General features: G+C 57.1%; 1 protein-coding gene across 3 annotated transcripts in view; it reads left to right on the plus strand.

Annotated features, from left to right (window-relative positions):
- Positions 1–11,614, plus strand: part of MDGA1 (MAM domain containing glycosylphosphatidylinositol anchor 1) — a 55,686-nt gene extending 44,072 nt beyond the window's left edge. For 2 of the 3 annotated variants that reach the window (XM_037146250.2, XM_037146251.2), the window contains 9 exons: positions 299–583; positions 2,169–2,320; positions 3,148–3,325; positions 3,571–3,594; positions 4,541–4,693; positions 5,036–5,170; positions 9,382–9,512; positions 9,747–9,855; positions 10,541–11,614. In XM_037146250.2, coding sequence (XP_037002145.2) covers positions 299–583; positions 2,169–2,320; positions 3,148–3,325; positions 3,571–3,594; positions 4,541–4,693; positions 5,036–5,170; positions 9,382–9,512; positions 9,747–9,855; positions 10,541–10,632 — 1,259 coding nt within the window. In that variant the 3' untranslated portion in view covers positions 10,633–11,614. Of the gene's footprint in view, positions 1–298; positions 584–2,168; positions 2,321–3,147; positions 3,326–3,570; positions 3,595–4,540; positions 4,694–5,035; positions 5,171–5,448; positions 5,510–9,381; positions 9,513–9,746; positions 9,856–10,540 lie in introns of those variants that run through there. The other variant, XR_005082669.2, reaches the window with a different exon arrangement.
- The last annotated feature ends 279 nt before the right edge of the window (positions 11,615–11,893 follow it).

Consider the following 11,893-nt stretch of genomic DNA (forward strand, 5'->3'; position numbering starts at 1 on the left):
AGGGATCAGACTCTCAATCCCGACATTATGCTGCTTTTCATTACATGGGACGTGAGGTATGAATAGAAGCCCAGCTTGGGACGCATGGCTGGAAGGAATGGCCAAGAGGGAGTAGGTATCTGCAGGTCGAGAGATACGAGCGTGGTTATTGCATGAGTGTGTAACGAGCTTATATCTGCCCTGACACCCTTCCAGGGTGGGGGGCACTGGAGTAGGGGCGAGTGAATCGCTTTCCCCATGGGGCTGCTCCTCAGACCCAGCTCGGCCCCGCTGACCTCCGTCCCGCCTCCGCCCCCAGTCCCACCGGAGGTGGAGCCCAGCTCCCAGGAAGTGCGCCAGGCCCTGGGCAGGCCCGTGCTCCTGCGCTGCTCGCTCCTCCGAGGCAGCCCCCAGCGCATCACCTCAGCTGTGTGGCGCTTCAAGGGGCAGCTGCTGCCTCCGCCACCCGCCGTCCCTGCAGCAGCCGAGGCCTCCGACCACTCCGAGCTTCGCCTGGACGCCGTCACTCGAGACAGCAGCGGCAGCTACGAGTGCAGCGTCTCCAACGACGTGGGCTCAGCAGCCTGCCTCTTCCAGGTCTCGGGTGAGCATCCAGTAGGTCCCACCCTACCCAACCAAGCCCACTTGGGCCCAGGCTCCCCACCCAACTCCAGCCACGGGCACGACTGGCTTGGGCCTCGCTGCACTCCTGCCCACTCACACCAAGTTTAGGCCACTGCCTTTCCAAGAACCGCTCCTGCTAGGCCTAGACGCCCCCCATCCCACCCAGATACACCATGAGCTCTAACAGACCTAGTCCCTCCACTCACGCCCATTCTAGATCTAGTCCTTCCCCTTTCAGGGCTGCTGAATACCTGCCCTAAGCCCCGCCTGTTTTAGCTCAGCCCACTTCTTTGGGCTCTGATAGTCCCTCCTCTTTCAGGCCCCTCCTTGACCACGCCATGCATCGCCCCTCTAGCCCCGCGGTCCCCAAGTTGAGACCCTTTTTAAAGGCCCAGACTCATAGCTTAGGCTGTGCCTACGTAAAGCATAGGCTCCTCCCCTTCTACCCTTATCCAATCCCATCTCTCCACTTACCGCTGTTTCTGTAGGAGTGCCCTCCAGCCCCGCCTACACCCAGTTTAGGCTCACATCCAACTGAGACCCTCCCACTCAAGCCCTTAGCTCCGCACTCCTGGTCACTAAGTTTCAAGCCCCGCCTCCTTCGTCATTGGTCCCAGAAACGGAATGGGGAACCTCTTTTCCTGACCGCAGGCCCAATGTGAGGGGCCTGAGCTGTAGCTTAAGGGAGAGGAGACGCCCCTCAATAATGTATCTAAACCTTGTGGGTTGTGCTGGACCAGCTCGCACATGTTTTCTGAGCTGTCACACTAAGTTTTTCAGGCCCCTCCGTGCCCAGAAATCCCTCTGAGCCCCATCTCCTCGTCAGGTCATTCCTGGGTGGGCTGATGGGGCTGCAGACGGGAGTGGGGGGGTCAGAAGGGGGCGGAGGTCGTGGTGAGGAAATGGAGAGAGGCTGATGGGTTGCTCAACCTGTCTCCCTTCCTCCATTGGAGCAGGGGTGTCCCTGTCGGAGCGGGTAGCACTGCCCCTAGAAGGACCCCAGGGGTCCTCGGTTCCACCACTCTCCCAGCTCGTCCAACAGCCCCAGACTGACTGACTGCCCCTTTAGCTCTTGTTTGGATGCACCTACTCAGCAGCCGGGGCTAGCACCACAGGCCGCTGGCCACCTCCCCAGCCGTGCCAGCGGAGGCCCCTGTGACATTTCCCACCCCCTCCCCCTCCCCTGTTCTCCCCACCGTCTTGCCTCTCCTGTCTCCTCCTTCCACCTCAATTCCGTGGCCTCCCTTCCTGTCTTGCCCCCTATCCTCTTTCTTGTGTTCTCATATCTCCTCCGTCTCCCCGAACTTCTTTCTGCTCTGTCCTCTTGGCTTTTCTGCTCCGTGTCACCAACACCACCTCTTGAAATTCTCCATCTCCCACCTTCCCTCCCACCACACCCTCATTCTTCCCAAACCCCTCTTCTCCCCATCTCCTCTCCTCACAATATTCCCTTCTCGTTGTCTCTCCCTGTTCCACTCTGTCTCCCTCGCCCATACCTCCTCTCTCTGTGTCTCTCCCCATCACCCCCGCTCCATGGCCCCATGGCCCCCTCCCTGCCCTCTCAGCCAAAGCCTACAGCCCGGAGTTTTACTTCGACACCCCCAACCCCACCCGCAGCCACAAGCTGTCCAAGAACTACTCCTACGTGCTGCAGTGGACTCAGAGGGAGCCCGATGCTGTTGACCCCGTGCTCAACTACAGACTCAGTGTCCGCCAGGTGGGCCAGGGGGGACGGGGCCCCAGTGTCCGCTGACCCTGGAGGTGCTCACTGAGCCAGGGAAAGGGGTTGGAGGTGGGGGTGGGACACACCGCTGTCCTTACAGACAGCTGTTCCAGGAAGGAAGTGTTCTGGACACAGCAGCAGGAGCCTGGGGGTGCTAGGACCCCTCTGGACCCATGCTCTGGATCAGCCCTGAGAATCAGGCAGAGGTCAACCAGAGCCAGTTCTGCTCATGGAACACAGACTCTACTCTTACATAAGAAGCTTGAGGCAGAAACTTAAGGCCTGAGCATAGGTCTCACCACGGGGTGTCTAGAATGCAAGGCCAGAGCCACTGTGCTCGTTTTGTGAGCTGTCACCCTAATTTCATGTGGTTCTGCCTAGCCCATGGGGCCCTTCAGTGGAGGATGGGAGTGTGACTCTGGGCAGACTACCTAGGCTAGGATCCAGGTCTGATATGGGCAAGCTACATCTGTTTGGCCTCAGTTTCCTCATCTATAAAATGGGGGTAAAGTTATAGTATTCTACCTCATAGGATCATTATTTTGAGGGTTAAATGAGTTCATAATTGCACAGCATTTAGTGCCGAGCACACATAAGTGTTCATATGCGTTGCTGTCATTTGTTATTAACACAGCCCTGGGACTAGGCGTGGAAGAGGTGATTGCCCCGTCCCAGAGAGGAGGAAACTGAGGGCCTGGCTTCCTAGTCCTTTGCTCTTTCTGCTGCTTGACACAGACCCCCAAAGTCACACCAGGGCCTGGGGCGGTGCTCTGGTGGAGGACACGGCCTGTCTAGCATTTGGGACCTCCCTGTATCTGCAGTTGAATCAGCACAATGCCATGGTGAAGGCCATCCCAGTGCGGCGTGTGGAGAAGGGGCAGCTGCTGGAGTACATCCTGACTGACCTCCGTGTGCCCCACAGCTACGAGGTCCGCCTCACACCCTATACGACCTTTGGGGCTGGTGACATGGCCTCTCGCATCATCCATTATACAGAACGTAGGTGGTGGTGGTGGTGATGGGGAGGGTGGGCCCATTTTGCACCCAGCAGACACCCTCCACCCTCCCCACGGGGCTCCTAAGCTTGGGTCTCCCCACTGTGCAATGTTCTCCTCTGTCACTGTAGGCAAGGTCCCTCCGGCTCCCAGTCCTGGCTCTGGGGACCCTGCCCCTGGTCCTATGCTTAGGCACCCTCTGCACAACCCCACTTGATTCTGACCTGGTTGTCTTGCTTGCTTTCTCAGCCATCAACACTCCCAGTCTGTCAGGTGAGACACTCCTGCCCACTTTTCCTTCTCCTCAGGGACAGAAAAGCACCCCTGGTGGGAGGAAGGGACCCAAAGAGATGCCCAGAGAGAAAACGGGATGGAGGCCAGCAGCTGGAAGGAGAAGCAGAAGGGAGCAGGGCTGGGCTTGGAGACGTCTGCATCCAAGATTTATTCTGGGCCTTAAAGTCGGGGGACATCTCTCACTCAGGGCCTCACTCAGCACCACTCCCTGTCCCCAAAAGAAAGGCCAGGCTGACCCATGGCCCCTGTTCTCCGGAGCAGGTGTCCGCGGACCCCAGAGGGTCTGTGTGCAGCATTCAGTGGGTCTGTGAATCTGGAACCTGGAAGGGCACACACTTCTTTATTTCCGCAGCGTCTAGCAGGAGTGTAACAGCTCCCTCCGTGGTGGGCAACCCGCCGCAGTAGTGCAGTCAGTACTTGTGACTTTGTCATCAGAAACCTGATGTCGTGTCGCCTTGAAGTTCTTGCAGCTGTCTCTCGGTGTCACTTATAATCATTAGTATTTCAGCACTATGGAAGTTATTAGACCTAACACTGTATCTCCTGGTTTAATTAGATAATAAAGAAGCCCAATTATTGTGTGACAACTTTGTTTAAACATATTGACACCTCTTAGTATAGCTGGCTTTCTGTCAATCCTTTGTATTTCATTTTATGCATTTTAAGTCATTATTCACCTCTAAGAAGATGGGATCCTTAGACTTCAGTAGTGGCCAGAGGGTCTGTGGCGGTATACAAAAGTTAAGAAGTCCTGTTCTGGGAACAAATTGGTCAGGGGCCCTGTTGCCTGGTTTCCCAAGCCTTGGAATCCTGGGCCCACTTACTCAGGAGCTGCCTGAGGGGTGGCCAGGGAGGGCAAAGCTGGTCCAGTGAACCCCAGGAGGCTGACCCTCTTGTCTCACCCCCACTCCCCACCCCGATGCAGACAACACCTGCCACTTCGAGGATGAGAAGATCTGTGGCTACACCCAGGACCTGACGGACAATTTTGACTGGACACGGCAGAACGCCCTAACTCAGAACCCCAAGCGCTCTCCCAACACTGGCCCCCCCACAGACATCAGCGGCACCCCTGAGGGTGAGGACATGGCCTATTGCTAGGAATAGGGGACTGCTTTGGGGGTCTTAGGGAACCCCAGTCTAACGGAGAGACATAGCCCTCTCCTCAGGGAGCCCGCCCCAGTCTGAGGAGAGGCACGGCCCTGTCCGGACAGAGGGTCAGGAAGAAGAACTTCAGTGGAGCCAGGAACTCATGAAGACTGGCCTAGACCCCTGTGCTGTGAGGCAGGGAGGACGGGGTGTGATGGGCGAGGCCCCTGGGATTCATTCAGCTGACACTAAGGCAGGGAAGGAATCAGGCAGAAAGAGGTCTACGTGGGGTGCAGAGGGGGCTGTTGGCCTATCTCCCCCTCCCCTGCAGGCTACTACATGTTCATTGAGACGTCAAGGCCCCGGGAACTGGGGGACCGTGCACGGTTGGTGAGTCCCCTGTACAATGCCAGCGCCAAGTTCTACTGCGTCTCCTTCTTCTACCATATGTACGGGAAGCACATCGGTGAGTCAGGGCACCAGGTAGTCTGCCCTGTGTGTGATGGGGCTGGGGTGGGGAGGGGCGTCCGGAGGGGGCTAGGAAGCTGCCCACATGTGGCCTCTATCTCCCAACTTAGCTGAATCTGCACAAAGGGGAGGTCCAGAGCCAGCTCGTGTGCGGTTTTAAGAGGATCGAGGTGCCCTGAGACAGAGGGAAGAATGGCTTCCCCAGAATGAGATGGGGGTCTTGGAGGGGATGGAGAACACAGCTAAGATGTCACTGTATTATTGGTTTTCTGCCAGGTGCCAGGCAACATCTTGGGTTTTCTGCATCTGTGGTCTCATTATCCTGCACAACCACAAGGTGAGGGAGGTGTTCAGAGAGGTTAAGGATTTGCCCAAGACCACACAGCAGCCCGAAGCTGTCTGACTCCCTCAGACCCTAAAAACAGGGTTGAAAGTGTGGTGCTTTGTGAGCAGTGGGAGGAAGTCCTGCTTTCTAAGCGTGGGTGTGCGCTGAAGGAGCGCCCTTTGGAAAGAGGCAGCCTCGGTAGGAGTGCAGTGAATCAGCGAACCCCTAGTGCAGCCCTCGAGTCCAGAGCTTCTGCTCTGTGCCAGGCATCAGGTGCTGCGGCAAACCGCGTGGAAGGCCCGCCCCTCTCCCCACACCCCCAGTCAAGTTAGAGACAGACACTGAACAGCTAATGGTACCAGATAAGACTTAGTGACCACTGAGAAATGCGTCCGCAGCAGAAGATAGGGGCCAAGACAGCTGGTAATAGGGACCGACTCTGGGGCCTGGTTACAGGAGACTGCTGAGGAATTGACATTATTAAAATTTTTTAATTGTTTGCTTGTTTACTTACTTATGGGAAAGGTCATGTGCTCTGCATGGGTCAAAAGGTACAAAAGGGCCCCTGGTGAGAGCCCTGCCCATCCCAGTCCTCTTGCCACCTAGCGCCCCGCTCCAGAGGAGTCGGTGCGCCAGATTCGGGGGCATTTCCAGCAGTACTTTATGCACGTGGAAGCAGTGCACACACATCCTCACCCCCTTCAGTTTTACACACAAAACTGTGTGTTGGGAGCCTGTGTTCCCTCTGACCCACACGAACTGGAGACCGAGCCTCGTCAGGCCACAGAACACTCAACTGCTTTCCAAGGCTGCACAGGAGGGGAAGTGACTTTCAGCAGGTGTGGACTTAAAGGCTCATTATGGAGAAGTTTCCACAGCTCACATGACAGGTCAAGCTGAGCTAGTGAACTGGAATGGGGTGGGATGGAAGGTTCTGCACCCCCTGGGGCCCCCAGACCAACTACATAGACCAGTATGGCCGTGGCTGCGGCCTGGCTGGGTAAGAAGCTTCCCCTGGGGTGAGGGTGGGTGACAGGACGGCCTGCTCTGCCCAACCCTCACTTCCATCTGGCGTCCCAGCTGTAGTAGCCAATCAATGCAAACCAATTCTGCTTTGCTCAGCCTTTCGGTTTTACCCTGAAAGTTCCGCATCGAAGGCACACTTGGAGAGTTGGCCACTTTATCCCCAACTCAGGAGGGACACTGGGGACCCAGCTGTGAAGAGGAGCATGTTGGGTCCGCAGGCCCTGGGAAACCAGGCCTTGTGAGTGGGGATGCCAGAGTAACTGGGAGCAGTCTGGGCCCCAGGGCTCGCTCGGTACTCCTCAGGGGCTGGCACGAACCATCAGTGAGCACTTCCCAGGAGCAGATTTGGTTCCAGCTGAAAGAGACCCTGGAAGCGTCAGGCGTGCCCTGTCCCTGGACAGGAGGACTGTCGGCAAGGGTGCTGTGGTGGGGGCCCCACCTCTCATGCTCCTCCCCGGCTCTGTCCCCTTCCATCACTGTCTTCTCCGGGCATCCCACCCCTGACCAGACCCTGCCTGCTTCTCTGACCTCACTTTCTGCTGCTTGTCCTCTGGCTACCACTGAGCTTGAGCACAATGGTCTCCTTGCTTTTCTTTAAATACTCAAGGCAGGTTCCTGCCTTAGAGGGCTCTGTTCATGATGTTCTCCTGGCCTGGAACATTCTGCTCATTCCCTCTTTCAGGGCTCCTCAGAGAGGTCCCCGATAGCCCCATCTGAAATGTCTTCATTCCCTTCCCTGAGTTATTTTCCTTACGATGCTTACCACCAATAGAACACAAGCTCCTGGACAGCAGGGATCTTTGTCTTATGCACTGATGTATCTCTAGTGCTTAGAATAGTGTCGGGCACATAGTGGTGCTCAAGTAGTTGAATGAATGAATGAATGAATGAATGAATGAATGAATGGCAGAGAGGTCTGAACTTGATAAAACCCAAGGTAACTTCTAATCCTTAGGCTCTATGAAAGTCCTTTCTTGCTCCTGATGACTGTTGTGAAAAATTCTTCATTCAGCATTTAATTATTGAGAACCAATAGCGATGGGATGCAGACTTTCCCTCAGGAGTCACAGGGAAGAGAAGATAGGATCCCAATGACTGCCACACCCCTGAGCTGAGAGCTGGCTCGGTCTGCAGGACTGGAGTTCAAAGACTCAGGAGTTCCTGGAAAGCATAGAGAACTCCCAGTTTAAGCCTAGGAAGACTTCTTGAAGGAGGTGACATTTCAGAGATACCTTGTAGCACAGGAGGGATTTGGCTACAGGAACATGGTAGGGAAGGACATCTCAAGCAGTGGGAATGGCTTAGGCAAAAGTCCAGGGTCCAGCATACAGTTGCATTTGGTTTTGGAGGAGACAAAGGGGACACGGGAAGAATGCGGTGAGCAGGTCCACCCTTAAGGGAAGTCGAAGATCTTGGGCCCTGGTTGACACCTGCGAAAGGCTATTAGCAGTCCCTGAGCGGGGGTGGGGAGGGTGGGGGATCTTGGAGCTGATGGGATGGTCAGGGTAGGGGGCAGAAATCCAATGTTTGTTTCAACAGTGAAAGGGTGGAGTTTCCCCCTTAGTGTCCTTGGGGCATGGTGGTGAGGGTGGAAAAGGAGGTGTGAATGAGGCTGGGTCCCAAGGGGGATAGGATCAGGGAAGATCTCCAGGAAGGGGAAGAGAAAGAGGTCCCTTGGGGGCCGGTGGGGAGCCCAGAAGGCCCTGGGGCTTGAGTCCTACTGCAGCCAGGGTGGTACCTCCTGGCGCACTGGGTGCTGGTGGCAGCCCTCTGTGGCTCCATCTGCTGGTGAGGACGGGAGTGTTTCTTGCTGTCCTTGTCTCTCCCCTCCCCTCCCACTCTGCCTGGCAGCTCTGGGTACCAGCTGTCCCCAGACCTTGCGTTTTGCGGCCTCTTCTTGGTCCAAGCCAACTCCTCTTATCTCAGGCAGGTGACACTTGGTGTCTCTCCCCGCCTGGGGGTCTGTGTATCTGGTGTTGCAGATGGTGCGGCTTTGTCTGTGGGCAGTGCTATGGAAATGCCAGCCGCCAGGCGCCATCAAACCTGATTCCTCTTCCCTCTGAGCCAGGTCGTTCACATCGCTGGGGGCTGGAAGAGCCGGGGAGGGGAGGTAGTGTGGCCTGGTGCTCTTCAGCAAGCTGAGATCCCCTCTTCCTCCCAGTCTCTCAGCTCCTCCGGAACTCCAGCCCTGCGGCTGTGGGTAGATGGGCTCAGCACCCCCAGACTAACACCTCCAAAATTTCACTTTCACTCCTTTTACCTCAGCTACGTGGCACATATACTGATCTCATTCTTTCAATCAACTCATTCCTTTCTTTCTTTGCTTTGCCCTAAGCATTGATATTAGAGAAATTGTGGCTTTGAAGGACTGGTTTCATTCACCTCTTAAAGATACATATAAGTATTAAAAGTTTTAAAGTTGATTCCTGTACTTCCAGAAACCACCCCACGTCTCGTGCACGGCCATGGCTACGTCTCGCGTTTTGGAATCCTGCTGTGTGCGCAGACGAGGCCCCATCACCCTGGGACCAGTGTCCTGTCTAGAGAGGGAATGGCACTGTGTGTGTGTGTTGAGGGTGGGGCATTAGCTGATCAGGAAGGAAGGGGAAACTGAAAGAAAATTTGCAAATTGTCCTGATGAACTGAATCCCTGCTGCTGTTTCTCTTTGATGTGTTAGCCATTGCCCCTCCCCTTGGCCCCAGATAATGGGACATTGAACCAGTAGGTGATGAGCAGGGGACATCTAACAGGGACAGTGCTTGGGGCAGTGGGGAGAGAGGAGGGCTTGATGAGGGAAGAAGGGGAAGGGTGCCCTTGTTCAGACCTCACTGGCCTGCTTTCTTCACACCTACCCCAGGCTCCCTCAACCTCCTGGTGCGGTCTCGGAACAAAGGAGCCCTGGACACGCACGCTTGGTCCCTCAGTGGCAATAAGGGCAACGTGTGGCAGCAGGCCCACGTGCCCATCAATCCTAGTGGACCCTTCCAGGTGAGTCCGTTGGGCCCAGGGTCCCTCCTCCCCGGCTCTCCCAGGCCTTGGGCGGTTGCTCGGGCCAGGAGTCACTTCGGAAGGCTTAGTGGTGTTCCCGGGAGCCGGTGCGGGGAGCGGGCAGGGTGCAGGGTGTGGGGTTGGGGGGCTTGCAAGGGCACTGAGGGGAAGGGGTGCAATCTCTCTGGCAGAGCCTCTCTAACCCCCGCTCCCTGCTCTCTGACCCCACCCCAGATCATTTTTGAGGGGGTTCGAGGTTCCGGCTACCTGGGGGATATCGCCATAGACGATGTCACACTAAAGAAGGGAGAGTGTCCCCGGAAGCAGATGGACCCCAATAAAGGTGAAGGCCGGAAGGGGGTGTGAGTCTGTGGGGGGCCCTGTGGGTAGGCACCTGTGTCGGGGAGGAGAGCGTGTAGTCTGAATGAGGGTTCGGAGCGGCTCAGTGGCGGGCTGTGTGTGTCAGTGAGTAGGGGACACCCGGGCTCCGCTTGGCTCAGGGCTGTGGGACCCATGCAGGACAACGAGAAGACCAGACCCCACCCTCCTGTGGGCGTGCCTCCTGTGCCCATGTCTGGGCACATCTCTGCGTGGGTCCACAGGTTCCCCTGAGGAACAGCTCAAGTTTGCGGAGCCATTACTACACAGTAGGCAAGATACAACATGCGAGAGCTCATTCAATCCTCAAAACAGTCCTCTGGGGTAGCTCTTATTATTAGACTCATTTTAGAGATGAGGAAACTGAGGCCCACTGAGGCCAAGTACATTGCTCCCTGTCTTAGTGAGCCACGGAGCCAGGACTTGGACCCCAGCAGGCTGAGTTAACCCCTGCCTTATCACCACACCACCTCCAGTCTGTGCTGATAAGTGTGCCTGTGTGCACTGAGGGCCATGTCTGCCTTCAGGTCTCCAGAGAGGGGGCAAAGTAACGGGCCCCCCCTATGGCCCGCCTGCCTGCCTGCTCCCCCCCGGCCCTCCCAAACTGACTGGAGCCCTGGCCTGTCTCCCCTCTCTCCTTCCTGTCGCAGTGGTGGTGATGCCGGGCAGTGGAGTGCCCCGCCAGCCCCACCCCCAGCTCTGGGGGCCCATGGCTGTCTTCCTCTTGGCGCTGCAGAGATGATGAGAGCTGCGTGGCCCCCACCCCGCCCCTGGCACACCAAAGTGTCTGCATCGTACCAAAGACTGACCCCCGCCAGCCGGGGTGCCCGGGGCAGGACCAGCCCACCAGGGAGGGGGCCGACGTTGACTGCGAGGATGAGCAGAGAACAAGGACCGAGGTCCAGCGCTGAGGCCCTGCAGACAGTCGTTCGACACATGCACACACCCACACACCCACACTCACACACAGAAGTATATTAAAGCACAAATTTCTATCCGACCTGCCAGCCAGCACCTTCTTTACTGCAGAGGCGGAGACTCACCTGAATGGTGTCTGCCACCCCAGGGACCTCGGCACCATCTGGGCCTTGTCCTGGCTGCACCTGTGGCGTGTTTCTGCCCTCACTTCACCCCTAACTTCAGGCTGAGCCCCAGCCCTGTGGCTTTACCAGAAAGGGAGCAGATGCAGGGGTCCTCTCTTGACCAGACTTGGACTCCCTGGCGTGGGGGAGGCTGGGGTCAGAGAGGCCAGGGGACACTTTGTGAGCTCTGGGAATGTCCCCGTGCAGAGGACAAGGAAGATGAGGCACCTGCTGCTTGCAACTCTTCCTGGGGCAAGGGCTAGAAAGTGGAGACCCCAGGTCACCTGGACCCCTGACCTGTTCCTGGGACGCCGTGCTCCACCTTCCACTCTCCCTCCCTGCCCCCTTCAAAGGGACCCAGCGTGGGGTCTTGAGCCTGGGCCATCTGAAGGTTGACACCTTCCCCCGCTGTTCCCACCTCCCTCTGAAGCATCTGGATTCCTGAGAGCGCAGTGCCCACCCTAGAGCGCTGGCCCAGCCTCAGCCCCCAGCTGCATCTCCAACGAGCCAGGGTGGCCAGGCCACTTTCTGGGGTGAGGCTTGACTCCGAAAGGGGCAGAGGAAAAGTTCTGCTTTCACAGTTTTGTGTCCCCATATCAGACGTGGAACTTGGGATTAGAGTCCAGCCTCCGTTTCTTTATGTACTTGGCATGAGGGGCTGCCCGGGGTGGGGGTGGGGGGTTGGGGGAGGCTAACCCAGCCCTCTTCCACCAGTGAAGGGGGAGGGGTTTGTAGAGCTGCGGTGGGGGTGGGGCAGTTGCTGGTCACCCTGTTCCCTGAGAGCAGAGCTCTTCCCCCGCAGCTGTGAAAGCGCTCCCTGTCCTTGGGATGCTCGGGTCCTAGGTAGGGTGCCTGAGCTGGGCTTGATGGGATCTAGACCTCTCCTTCCCAGCATCATCCCTGAGCCCCACCCAGCTGTCC

The sequence above is a fragment of the Artibeus jamaicensis genome, unplaced genomic scaffold (assembly GCF_021234435.1).
Source record: "Artibeus jamaicensis isolate MK-2021 breed Jamaican fruit bat unplaced genomic scaffold, CSHL_Jam_final contig_1803, whole genome shotgun sequence".
NCBI classification, from domain to species: domain Eukaryota; kingdom Metazoa; phylum Chordata; class Mammalia; order Chiroptera; family Phyllostomidae; genus Artibeus; species Artibeus jamaicensis.